This window comes from Rhincodon typus, chromosome 30 (assembly GCF_021869965.1).
Source record: "Rhincodon typus isolate 14 chromosome 30, sRhiTyp1.1, whole genome shotgun sequence".
NCBI lineage: Eukaryota > Metazoa > Chordata > Chondrichthyes > Orectolobiformes > Rhincodontidae > Rhincodon > Rhincodon typus.
Window position 1 is genome coordinate 23,810,611 of NC_063361.1, and position 12,739 is coordinate 23,823,349.

Here is a 12,739-nt window from a genome sequence, read left to right on the forward strand (position 1 = left end):
GGTAAGCAGCCTATTGTCGTTCCTATGGTTCTACTTCCCAAAATCAAGGCACATGATAAATATGTTGTGACCAGTAATAAATTTTTAAAAAACTTGCTGTGACTGCAATCCCACTCATGCATTTTGCCTCTCCTATTTAACAGGTTTAAAATGTTACTTTTTGACGAGCATCCTCAGAAAATATAACTGGGTCAGTAATAGGAGGAAGGGTTCTCCAAATCTCAGACTGTCTATGCAGATGTGTACTTCTTTATTTTATCTGTAACAAGAAGCCTCTGAGTGTCCTCAACCTCAGAGTCTGCAGATTAACTAGTTAATATATGTATAGAAAATGCTGGATTAGGTAATCTTTCTATCTTTTAAATAAAAGTGTTTTTAATGTTCTACTTTTGAAATATCTCCTTTGTAGGAAACATGGCATTTAATTTTGCACCCAGCAAACAGCAGTATTGCCCTGGCCAGGAGACATGGCAGAATTTCTTCAAGTCATGTAAATGAGATCTTTTATGTCAACCTGAGAAGGCAGACAGAATATCATAAGTCATCCAAATGACAGCATCACCTACAACATGTGAGACGTTGCATTTTGGAAAGGCAAATCGGGGCAGAACTTATACACTTAGTGGTAGGATCTTGGGGAGTGTCGCTGAATAAAGAGACCTTGGGGTACAGGTTCATAGTTCCTTGAAGGTGGAGTCACAGGTAGACAGGGTAGTGAAGAAGGCGTTTGGTATGTTTGGCTCTATTGGTCAGTGCAGTGACCATGTCTTGCAACACAATCTCATCTGTTGCAGTCCTAGCCATGGGAGATGGTTAGATATATGTATGCCTTTTGTTATTTTTCTTGCACCACAGTGTGATCAGTCGGAGGAAGGAAGCCAATCTTGGTGTAATAAATAGATCAGTTAACCAAAAAGTAGAGAACATTGTGGGTTATCGAGGCCTTGCTATCATGGAGGCCTTGCTATAGGAGTTGGGACATCATGTTGCGACTGTACAAGACATTGGTATGGCCACTTTTGGAATACAGCATTCAATTCTAGTCGCCTTTCTATAGGAAGGATGTTGTTAAACATGAAAAGATTCGCAAGGATGTTGCCAGGGTTGAAGGGTTTGAGCTATAGGGAGAGGCTGAATAAGCTGGGGCTATTTTCCATGGAGCTTTGGAGGCTGAAGGGTGACCTTACAGTGGTTTATAAAATCATGAGGAGCATGGATAAGGTAAATAGCCAAGGTGTTTTTCTCACGGTAGGGGAGTCCAAAACTAGGGCATAAGTTTAAGGTAAGAGGGGGAAGATATAAAAGAGACCTAAGGGGCAACTTTTTCATGCAGAGGGTAGTGCTTGTATGGAATGAGCTGCCAGAGGAAGTGGTTAAGGCTGGACTAATTACGACATTAAAAGGTATCTGGCTGGGTATATGAATAGGAAGGGCTTAGAAGGACATAGGCCAAATGCTGGCAAATGGGACTAGATTAATTTAGGATATCTGGTCAGCATGTATGGGTTAGACCAAAGAGTCGGTTTCTGTGCTGGACAACTCTATGACGATGACACTATAGCACAGCATTCCCTCAGTACTATACAGGAAGTCAGTTTTAATAGTGTGTTCAAATTTCAGGCACAGCACTTAAATAGAGCATAGCCTTCTGATTCAAGAGATAAGTGGTCACACTGATCCTTACAGGCATTCAGTGATATACAGTTGCAGTGTATAGGCAGTTGGAGAAGCAAGGCTTCTGTATAATCCAAAAGAATCACTTCTTGCGTATAAACAAGGACTACGCATATAGTCCTTTCGTATGGACAGCAATGTTTACACTGCAAAGCAATGAAGGGTCTAGGCCCGAAACGTCAGCCTCTCTGCTCCTATGATGCTGCTTGGCCTGCTGTGTTCATCCAGCCCTGCACCTTGTTGTCTCGGATTCTCCAGCATCTGCAGTTCCTACTATCTCACATTTGAAAATGTTTGATTTCCTCCATTTTATGCACTTGATGTCAACTTTCTGAGTGTTCGCCTGTGTTTCCATACCAGGCTTATGTCTCTTATTGTTAATTCTACTCTGTTTCTCTTGTGTGATGGTTCAGCACAGCCCTATTGTATCATCTACTTCACCAAATTTTATTTTACAAGGTACATGTGCCCTCTTTGCTGTTACTGGGTGTTAGCTTAAACAAAATGACCCAGCTGTCATCTTTTTCTTGATGAGGACAAATACACACAATTGCTAATGCTGTTCCTAGATTCTACAAACTTGCACTTTGTTACCAAACACGGGTACTGAGTATCAATATTGCTGAGTATCAATATTTTACTGTCCTTAGACTGTGCACATTTTAAATATTTGATACGTGACCATGTCTTGCAACACAATCTCATCTGTTGCAGTCCTAGCCATGGGAGATGGTTAGATATATGTATGCCTTTTGTTATGTTTCTTGCACCACAGTGTGATCAGTCGGAGGAAGGAAGCCAATCTTGGTGTGATAAATAGGTCAGTTAACCAAAAAGTAGAGAACATTGTGGGTTATGGAGGCCTTGCTATCATGCAACGTCTAACTCCTGTGTGCTCACTGAATGCACTCCTGATAGTTTGTACTTGGTTGAACTATTTGATCAATTCCCAGTTGGTGCTTCATCTGATGTAACTTTCTGGGCATCTGGAATGTTTAGTTTTGTCATGCACCACTCGGTTATTGAAATTCCAAAGAGATCTACATTTATAACCAGGAATGAGGCTGTAAAGTTTGAATGATGCCAATAGAAATTGCAATCTAACGGTTTACTGAAAACAAAAACACACACTCCCGGTTTCAGGTGTGGCTCCTCCTTTTAACATGACACCACTTTAAATGCTGCTCCTTATCGTAGTCAGCCATCACTCAGCCCTTACTCTGCAGAGAACAGTGCGGCTGAGTGTGTAAACTGAGGTGGGGACCTGGTACTGTGTTGTAGATTTCACCCGGATACAGAAGGAAGGGAAGGAGGGGGGCAAAGCAGGCGGCGGGGGGAGGCAAGTGAAACCAGATTTAAAAATACCGTGACTTCATCTTGCAAAAGGGCTAAAGGCTGGCAGTGTTCGAAAATAAAACTTTTGGAGTTTATCAAGAAGCATTTGTCGCGGGAAATCAACGACAGACAGACCGCAAGCGCCACCATCGGTAACTTTTGGCGTCCAGTTGCTAAGCGACGCCTGCACTGTGTGTTTGTATGTGTGGGTGTATGTGTGTATAGATGTGTATGTAAGTATGTGTAGATGTGTATGTATATACGTGTGTATTTGTGTGGGTGTATATATATATGTGTGTGTATATATATGTGTGTGTATGTGTATGTTAATGTATGTGTGTGCGTATGTTTATGTTACTGTGTGTATGTGTATGTATATGTGTACATATATGTATGTGTGTAGATGTGTGTGAATATGTGTATGTATATATGTGTGTATGAATATGTGTGTGTATGTGAATATGTGTGTGAATATGTGTGTATGTGTGTGTGAATATGTGTGTATGTGTGTGTGAATATGTTTGTGTGAGAATATGTGTGTACGTGTGTGTGAGAATATGTGTATGTGAATGTGTGTGTGAGAATATGTGTGTATGTGTGTGAATATGTGTGTGTGTGAGAATGTGTGTGTATGTGTGTGTGAGGATATGTGTGTGTGTATGTGTGTGTGAGAATATGTGTGTGTATGTGTCGGTCTTTGGAGCTGTCACCCCAAGCTCCCTGCTGCCAGTTTGGTGCTTTGGGCTCGAAGTAAGTTTTCATTCACCCTCCCTCCCTTTCAGCCCCTCATCTGCAGTTTCCGTGATCTTTTGCGATGGCCTCTACAATGCATTGGGAAGGCCGGCGCAGGCAGTGGATTCTGGATAAGAGAGTCAAGGCACAGGAGGTAACAGCTCTCTTCACACATCCTTTCTGCACACCGAGACTTACAGCCGCAAGTAGGTAATGAACACATAATTGATTCAGCCGAGCCCTAGCTGGTGTCAGAGGGAGCTGTCCATTGAGTCGGGTTGGCCAGTTGTCCTTGTGATCCAGTCTCTCATTCCTTTACAGTGGCTGCCTCTTGCTTGCAAAGTCGCCCTGTGATAAGCCCCAATACGTGTGAATGTAGCAGATTGTAGCTGGTTACTGAGGTGGTCAGGTGCTGTGTGAATCCAGTGGCCATACACACAGCAACTTCCAACCACAATTCGGATTTGTTTATGAAAAGGAGTAAATATAGCTATCAACATTTGCAAGATCGGGATGAGTATGAGCTGACGCACTTGTATGGGATAAACAGGGAATGTCCGATCCTGGGAAGCGCCGAGGATCAGAATCCACTTAAGGTAGCGGGACAAGGAATATAAAGTGGTTAAGGTGTTTGCCCTAATTGGCCAGGGCATAGAGTTTAAAAGCAGAGACATTATGCTGGAACTGTATAAATGTTGGTTAGACGATAGCTAGGGGTTTTTTTACAATTCTGGAATCCACGTTATAGCAGGGATGTGATAACATTGGAGAGGGTGCAAAGGCGATTTACCACGACGGTGCCTGGATCAGAGGCATAGAGTTAAAGAGCAGAAGGTTTAGAGGAGATGTGAGGTAATTGTTTTTCACTCAGAGGGTGGTGGGAATCTGGAACTCACTGGCAATGAGTGGTAGAGACAGAAACCATCATACATTTAAGAAGTTATCATAAATTTAAGAAGTGTTTAGATGTGCCATTGTGATGCCAAGGCAGACAAGGCTATGGGATTAAAATAGTTATGTGGTTGCTTTTGACCAGCATGGACACAATGGGCTGAAGAGCCTTTTTCTGTGCTGTAGAGTACAATGACTGTGACTCTCTGATGGGTTAAAGGGACTTGTGTTATTGCACAAGTTCTGACAGAAGATCAATTGCGTGTAATATGAATACTAACTGAGGGGGATGTCTAATTCAGTGGTAGTGTCCCTTTCTCCACAGCAGAAAGTCTGGGCTCAAGTCCCACCCGTCCAACTGGATTGATTTAAAATAGTTAAACACTGTTTGCAGCTGGAGGCTCAAATGGCCTGTGAATTCTATGTGTAACCGACACTATTGAAGATTTGTTGTGCTTATACTTCCAGCGCCCTTTCATTTCTCGAAAAGGGATCATTGGCCAGAAATCAGTAATTCTAAACCTGGCTGATTTGTTTTATGTTGCCAACCTTGGGATGTTGCTGTCCTACCATTGGAGCACGGCCCTGATCAAACTTGGCAAATCCCCAAGCTGTGTGGCGCAGCGAATCTTGGAAGAACCCCAGTCGTAGTGTGTTTGATTATTGCAAGTCCAAATGACCTAAAAGTCCATTACTGCCTGTTTTAAATATTGCACTATGGTGACGGTTCCTGGGTGTCTTGTATACTCCACTGCAACCAGAAGTCAACTGTTAAAGGTGGTGTTTGAGAAATATGTCCACTGGGACCTTAGAGAATCCAGGCAAATGTTTCCTCAATTTGCAACAGTCATGCAAGATCCACATACCGCATGTTAGATTGTTTTAACAGTAACAGGACAGCACCTGTTACACAGTGTGTGCACAAACAGGCAGTTTAGGCCTAGGTTCAAGTTGCATCTGTTCGAGAAGTGTGTAATAACATCTCTGAACAGGTTGATTAGAAAGTAATTTCCCTTAATGTATTCTCCCCTGAAAAGTGTGGCTGGTCTGTCCCCATGCTTGAGGAACAGAGGACTAGCAATAGGCCATTTGGCTGCTCAGACCCACTCCACCATTGTACTAGATCATAGCTGATCATCTACCTCATGTCATTGTCTCTCCCCGTTTCCCTGATTGTATCAACATGTGTAATGAGATCTTAGCATTAAGCAGAGTCCAGACAGTACCACGTGCAGCTGGCCTTGCAGGCGACAGCTAGGGTATTTTGTACTGTTCTGGAATCCACTAGAAGGCATGTGATGACACCGGAGAAAGTGCAGAGGCAATTTACCACAATGTTGCCCTGGCTGGAAAATTTTCGTAGACCGATTAACAACAACACCGCACACAGTCGGTTCTGCTATAACGCGGAAACTCCTTCAGCGCTAACACTGTACCTATTCACGTCAAAGCCCATGAAACGATCGTGATGTCAGTGCGTACTTCTCCGCACATCTATGGAATCGTATTATAGCCAACACAAGTTCGCGTTGACGGAACACGTATTATAGCAGAACCGACTGTAATTCACAACTGCTTTTTGTCATTCTTTCATATTGTTCCAGAGATCATAAACACCCACCAGTTTATCTTAACAAGTTGTTTGGCTTCTTCTGGGCCATAGTTAGAAAATATGATTTCATTGTTCCTGTTTCAGGAGGAGCTTATGAAAAAGAAACGATCTAAACCTTCAAATCATCCAACAAGAAGCAAAGGTACAAGTACAGTTAATATTATATTTAATACAGTATATATCTTAATTAAGACATATTTCTTTTGTTAGCTTTGCTGGTTTTGTGTTACTTTCTGATGTCAATGTTTCTCAAAATGCTCCTGTCCTATTCCTTTCAAGTGCAAACCGGTAATCCTTCAGAATTTTCCTCCTTGCCAAAATCATCAAACTACACCAGCTCCTGCTCTATCTTATTCTTTTAAAGGACAAAAACTGAAGAATTCCTTATATATGATCTGTCTTTCTTTCCTCTGGAACAAACACATTTTAAAATCAAAGCACAAGGTCATCACTGTCACCATTTGTCTTGACTTCTTTCCAAACCTGCCCCATGAGTTTTGATTTTTTAAACCTACTTTCATTTCCTTTCAAACAAACTCTCTCCTCCTGCTTTATTTTCAATGTTATGTTGCCATTTCCCCCATTTATCCTGTCATAAGACCAGGGGTATGGTTCTGCATTTTGCATGCTACGCGTGTTTGAGTTATCAGACAGTAACAGATTCAGGTTTGGCTATATCTCCCCAAATCAGGCAAGAACAAGGATTGAGTCAGTTCAAAAGTTCAGAGACCATTGCGTCCACAATACGAAATGAAGACCAATTTCAGACAAAATTTGGCAATAAATGTGACCTTTTTAATAGCCTCACTCTGTGACATCTTTCCAAATACCCTAATGATTTAAAGTGCAAGATAGAGCTGCCCAGTAGCTTAACGGATAGATGCATCATGTGATGCTGTACTAACCATTACAGCTGAGGATGCCCTCAATCAAGTTAATTGTCTGTTTAGTGCTGAACTGTTTCCAGCTGCTGTCCTGGTTTAGAGATTCTGTGCATGGAGGGGCATAACTAAGTAGGGCTGCAATTCCTGGTTTTTGTTTTTGAGCATTTATGGATAGGAGCCTACGATCAGGAGATACTCACCCAAAGTCGATAGCCTGCCAGGATGCCCTATCTGTAAACAAGTTTTGAACATGGATTCTTATGTAAGGAGCTGAGGGCTGCAGATTCCTTGGAACCTCAATGAATTCCAAGGCTGACCTGTCAGGGGAGGAGATAGAAGGCAGGATAAGAAATGGTAAAGTTTCAAAATGTCACTGATAGGAATATAAAATCACATTTGCTGAGATTTTCTCTTTTTCTAGAAGCTCCTGTGCCTGAAATTCCACCTGAAGCTCAGAGCCCTGGTTATAAACGTGTTAAAAGATACTCAGTAAGTGTTCATTGTCTGCATGATTTTGTACTTTTTTCCAAAATGCAGATGCAGTTTCTATGAACTGAACCCTGTATTGTTCCACATTGTACACTGGACAAAAAGATACAGAACAGTTCTTGTCCATGAATCACAGAAAAAACCCAATTTCAGTAATAGGGAAGGCAAATCGAATGTTGTCTTTATTTCAAAGGGACTACAATATAAAGTAGGAAGGATTTGCTACATCTATAAAAGGCAGTGGTCAGATCACAGTTGGATTACTGTGAATAGTTTCAGTTTCCTTATATAAGGCAAGATATACTGGCATTGAAATTGCACAAAGAAAGTTCACTTGGCTGATACCAGGTGTGAAGGGTAATACTTTTATGAGGTGGGGGTGTAGACTAGGTTGTGCCTGTGCTCATTGGAATTTAGAAAAATGAGAGGTGACCTCACTGAAACATACAAGATTCTTAGGATACTTGACACGACAGATGCAGAAAGGTTGTTTCTCCTGTGAAAAAGTCTCCTTCTCATCCACTCAGCCAGTGCACTCTTATTTTGTACATCTTGACTAAATTTCCCCTCAGCCTCCTCTGTTCTGACGAGAACAATGCCAACCTGTCCAATATTTCCTCATAGTTGCACTTTTCCAAACCTGGCAATATCCTTGTAAATCTCCGCTGGACCCTCTCTAGTGCAATTACATCCTTTCTGTAATGAGGTGGCCAGAACTACACACAGTACTCAACTTGTGGCCTAACTAATATACACTTCTCCCAGAACCTCCTGGCTCTTATATTCTGAACCTGAGCTAGTAAAGGGTTCCACATACCTTCTTAAATACCTTTATCGATCTGTCCTATTACCTTCAGGCATCTGCAGACATTCAATCCAAGGTTCCCAGGCTTCCTCTATACCTCTTGACATTCTCTCATTAATTATATTTTCCTTTACCTTGTTTGGCCTCCCCAAATGCAACACTTCACTTGTCTGGGTTGAAAACCATTTTGCCACTTATCTGTCCACATGACCAGTCCATTGAGATTGGCTTTTTAAAAAAAAAACATACATCCAGACACCCATATATACACATACAAACGAGTCATCTAGACTCATACATAAAAACATATATACCAGTGAATGACATTGTTGCGTTTTTGAAATGTTAACACATGCAAGGTTAAGTATCCATATGAAAAACATTCATTACCACTGGATCCATGAGAGCAGGAATGCTGTTTCGTATGAAAGTTTGCCTTCAAAAGGAAGTAAAAACACCAATATGACTACTGTTCATATGCTACCTGGTTGCGTGGTTGGCTTTTAATGTTACCTTAGTGAAACAGCTTTCTGATCTTATGTATACAAATCTGCCCTTGGAGTTCAAAATGAACTGGAGGAGTTGCTGGTTTTCTGTGGGTCTCGGGTGCTTTGGTTTGACTGTTTTCCAAACCAAGAACTCAGTGTAAGACCTTGGGACTTTTAAAGTCTATTTCCAGACCCTTAAATAGTCTGTAGGTCAAGCATTATATTGCTGGGTATCTGCTGCATATTTTCGACTCTGAAATACCCTTACTAGCAAATATTTGGAGATAGCAAGAACTGCAAATGCTGGAGTCAGAGTCAACACAGTGTGGATCACTTGGAGATGTGTGTAAACCTGAAATGTCTTAAGACTCAGGTCTTACACTGAGTTCTCGGTTTGGAAAACAGTCAAACAAAAGCACTCGAGACCCACAGAAAACCAGCAACTCCTCCAGTTCATTTTGAACTCCAAAGGCAGATTTGTATACATAAGATCAGAAAGCTGTTTCACTAAGGTAACATTAAAAGCCAACCATGCAACCAGGTAGCATATGAACAGTAGTTTTACATTTCCCGCTCCTCTGATATTGGCTGACCTGCTGTGTTCCTCCAGCTCCACACTGTGTTGACTGTTACTAGCAAATACCTTAAGCTATTTCAGTCTGAACATTAATGTAACAGCAACTTGGAGTGAACATGAGAGAATGTTGCCCCACGTAATCTCTTGAAATGTCAAATAAAAGGGTTAAGTTTTATGAGCAGATCATGAGCGGATGAAATGAGAAGGTATGTTTGGGCTTGTAATTGACAAAGGGATGCCAGGGAATTGTCTTTTTAAATGAACCTGCATGAAGTGTATTGGGAGCGAACCAAAATAATATACACAAATTAAAACATAAGTATGTTAAACCTTAAAGTATAGGCCTGCACATAAAGCTCTTGTTTGTTGAATACAAATCTGACGATGATTTTAATGTGCCCTTTTCTTTGTTCCTTTTTGGGTTTCAGTCTACAGACTATAATCAACAATGGTGAAGAACTGAATTATTGAGATCATTAAACTCAAGATAATGAAAACTCTTCCTTCCAACTGAGAAAAGTTCTGTATTAGCAGTGCTTTAAATGGACAACACCAGAATGTAAAATAGTCCTGATTGATCCATGTAGCTTGTTGAACAACCCCAGTACCAGTCTGAAAAGCTCAACTCAAAATCTTGTCAACATTATGCATTATTTGTCACCTACTAGCACAACTCCTCCTTTTCCTCTACAATCTTTGATTCTGTAACTAGGACTAAATTTATTTAATCTGAAAGTTACTGTATAAACTCCATACTTCTCTATGACGCTTATAAAGAAGTCACAGTGCAATAAACCACTTATTTCAAAATGTATCTGTTCCACTGCAGGACACAATTCCTGTCAACAATTCTTTTACACTATATGCTCAAATTGCTTGAAAAAAAAAGGTCTGACCAACTTCTAGGGTTGAAATTACCATGTGCAATACTATTAAAAGAAGTTCCATTAATGTGCCCATATGAAACAGATTAAACATTTTAAACAAAGAGAACTTTATTCAAATACATTCTTATTTTTGCTATCAATGTTCCTTAGCACTGTTTCAAGACATTATTCATCATGCATCCCTCCCCCTTACAGCGTTGAATGCTCTGTCAAAGAATAGCCAAGATTGGGAGTTTAACGGTGAGGAATTATGTATTCGAATCCATTTGTGGTTCAGTACATGACTCGCAACTATTTAACAATATTCATGCTAGATGCTAGCAGCTCAATTAAGACTAGCTTGTGTATGGTAGTAACATGATGTTTAAACTGATTACATGTTTCTCATTTAAAGACGATATCTGAGGCTAAGCAAAGGAGTTCACAAACACCAATTTATGAGCCTGGAATGAATGCCTGACCATCCATCTGCACCAGCACAGACTGCCTATTTCGACCGCCACAACATTGTGGTTGAGACTGAGTTGAGCAATTAATCTGAAATGCTGTATTGTTGTTACCTGTATACATGAACAATCCAATGCATCCCTAGCCAGTCTCCCATGTTCTATCCTTGGTAAACATGTCATGCAAAATTCACATAACAGCTCTCAAAGTTTCCAAATTTTAGGCTTTGGTCAGAAGCAGCCAAGGGAGCTGTATTTTTTGTGATACAACAACATTCTATACCAGCAATAAAGTGAGGCAATTAAATAGGTGCAGTGTTCACCATTTGGACATTATGAATAGGAACATTCCAGCAGTGCTGAGTTCCAATCAAATGCATCACACAAAATATGCCAGAATAAGCAGATGTAACCCAGATGTGTTGCCATTATCATCTGAAGATACGATTAGATCTACTGCCATAAACTGAAGATCGGGTTAATTTATTCACGGTTCAAGTAAAAACGTAGTTTCTACTAACCCAGGGTTTTAAAACACTAATGTTACTCCCTGTAGCACTTCTACCAGTTTCTGCCAGCATCAAGGATGCCCTTGTTTGGATTCTTGTATTCAGATACCTGCCCCAGCCATCACACTGAAATAGCATTATGTTATAAATGACAGTCTTTGTGATGATGACAATAGTAAACACTCTTGCACTCCTGCAAGCCTTTGACATTGTTGACCACACCATCTTCAGTGTCATTCAACTGTTATCCATCTGTGTGGGACTACACCCATGTGGTTACATTCTTACCTATTTTAACTCAGTTGGCTGGACAGTTGGTTTCAAAGCAGTGCTATGCCAACAGTGCGGGTTCAATTCCTATCACCGGCTGAGGCTACCACGAACTTCTCAGCTTCTCCCCTCGCCTGAAGTATGGTGGCCCTCAGGCTAAACCACCACCAGTCATCTCTAAGAGAGCAGCTGGATGGTCTGATAAGACTATGGCGGCTTGACCTTGGCCTATTGAATTATAGCCAGTGTATCACCAATGGCTTCTCTTGCTCATGCATATCTTGCAGGACCCTTAAGACTCTAGCCTTGGTCTAATTGTCTTCTACTTGCCACCTACATACTTCCCTTCCTTGACTTCAACTGAAAACAGCTTTCACATGTTCACTGATGACACTAAATTCGATCTCACCACCACCACCTCTCACGATTCCACCATTGTTGCTAAATGGTTTGTTGATATCCATAACTGGATGAGCAGACATTTCCTCCAATAGTGTGAAGATCAAAGCCACCATCTTCAGTCCCTGCAAGACTACCCCTCTGTGACGATGGTTCAGCCTCGAGATCAAATTGTTCACAAACCTAGTGTCATTTAAGAACTAAATATGAACTTCTGACCGTCTATCTGCATCTGCACTAAGACGGCCTTTTCTCATCTCCACAACATTGCCCAACTCTGCCCTTTTTACCTCTATAATTGACTATTATCATGCACTCCAAGCTAGTATCTCAAAATTTACCGTTGGAAAACTTGAGGCCATTCAAAAGATTTGCTGTCTATACCCTTATTCATACTCTGTACTATTCACCTATTGTATCTGTGCTTGCTGACCAACGATAACTCCTGGTCAACCAATATCCTGACCTCAAAATTCTGATCCTCATTTTAAAATCCTTCCATGTTCTCATCCCTATCTCTGTAATCTCCTACAGACCCAAGAACCAGATCTCTGCAGAACTCTAATTCTGCCCTCTTGAACATGGCACATTTTAAATGCTCCATGCCTATAGTCACCTAGATGTTAAATTCTGGAATTCCCTCTCTAAAATTTCCTATCTTTACTTAAGACACTCCTTAAAACATGCCTCTTTGGCCAAGCTTTTGGTAATCAGCTCTACTACCACCTTATGTGAAGTGAA

The 12,739-nt window shown here is 41.0% G+C and overlaps 1 protein-coding gene across 7 annotated transcripts; it reads left to right on the forward strand.

Moving 5' to 3' along the window:
- Nucleotides 1-2,900: 2,900 nt before the first annotated feature.
- LOC125486563 (coiled-coil domain-containing protein 200-like) lies at nucleotides 2,901-11,520 on the forward strand. 7 transcript variants are annotated; one of them, XM_048614464.1, is made up of 5 exons: nucleotides 2,901-3,161; nucleotides 3,792-3,895; nucleotides 6,329-6,386; nucleotides 7,550-7,617; nucleotides 10,769-11,520. In XM_048614464.1, exons 2-5 carry the CDS (start codon nucleotides 3,824-3,826, stop codon nucleotides 10,832-10,834), a joined length of 264 nt encoding a protein of 87 aa, XP_048470421.1. In that variant the 5' UTR covers nucleotides 2,901-3,161; nucleotides 3,792-3,823; the 3' UTR covers nucleotides 10,835-11,520. The 7 variants fall into 7 exon arrangements, 3 of the variants coding, with proteins under 3 accessions (XP_048470421.1, XP_048470423.1, XP_048470422.1); XM_048614466.1 differs by having other exon boundaries at nucleotides 9,916-11,499; XR_007265202.1 differs by lacking the exons at nucleotides 2,901-3,161; nucleotides 3,792-3,895 and adding an exon at nucleotides 5,192-5,282 and having other exon boundaries at nucleotides 9,916-11,500.
- The last annotated feature ends 1,219 nt before the right edge of the window (nucleotides 11,521-12,739 follow it).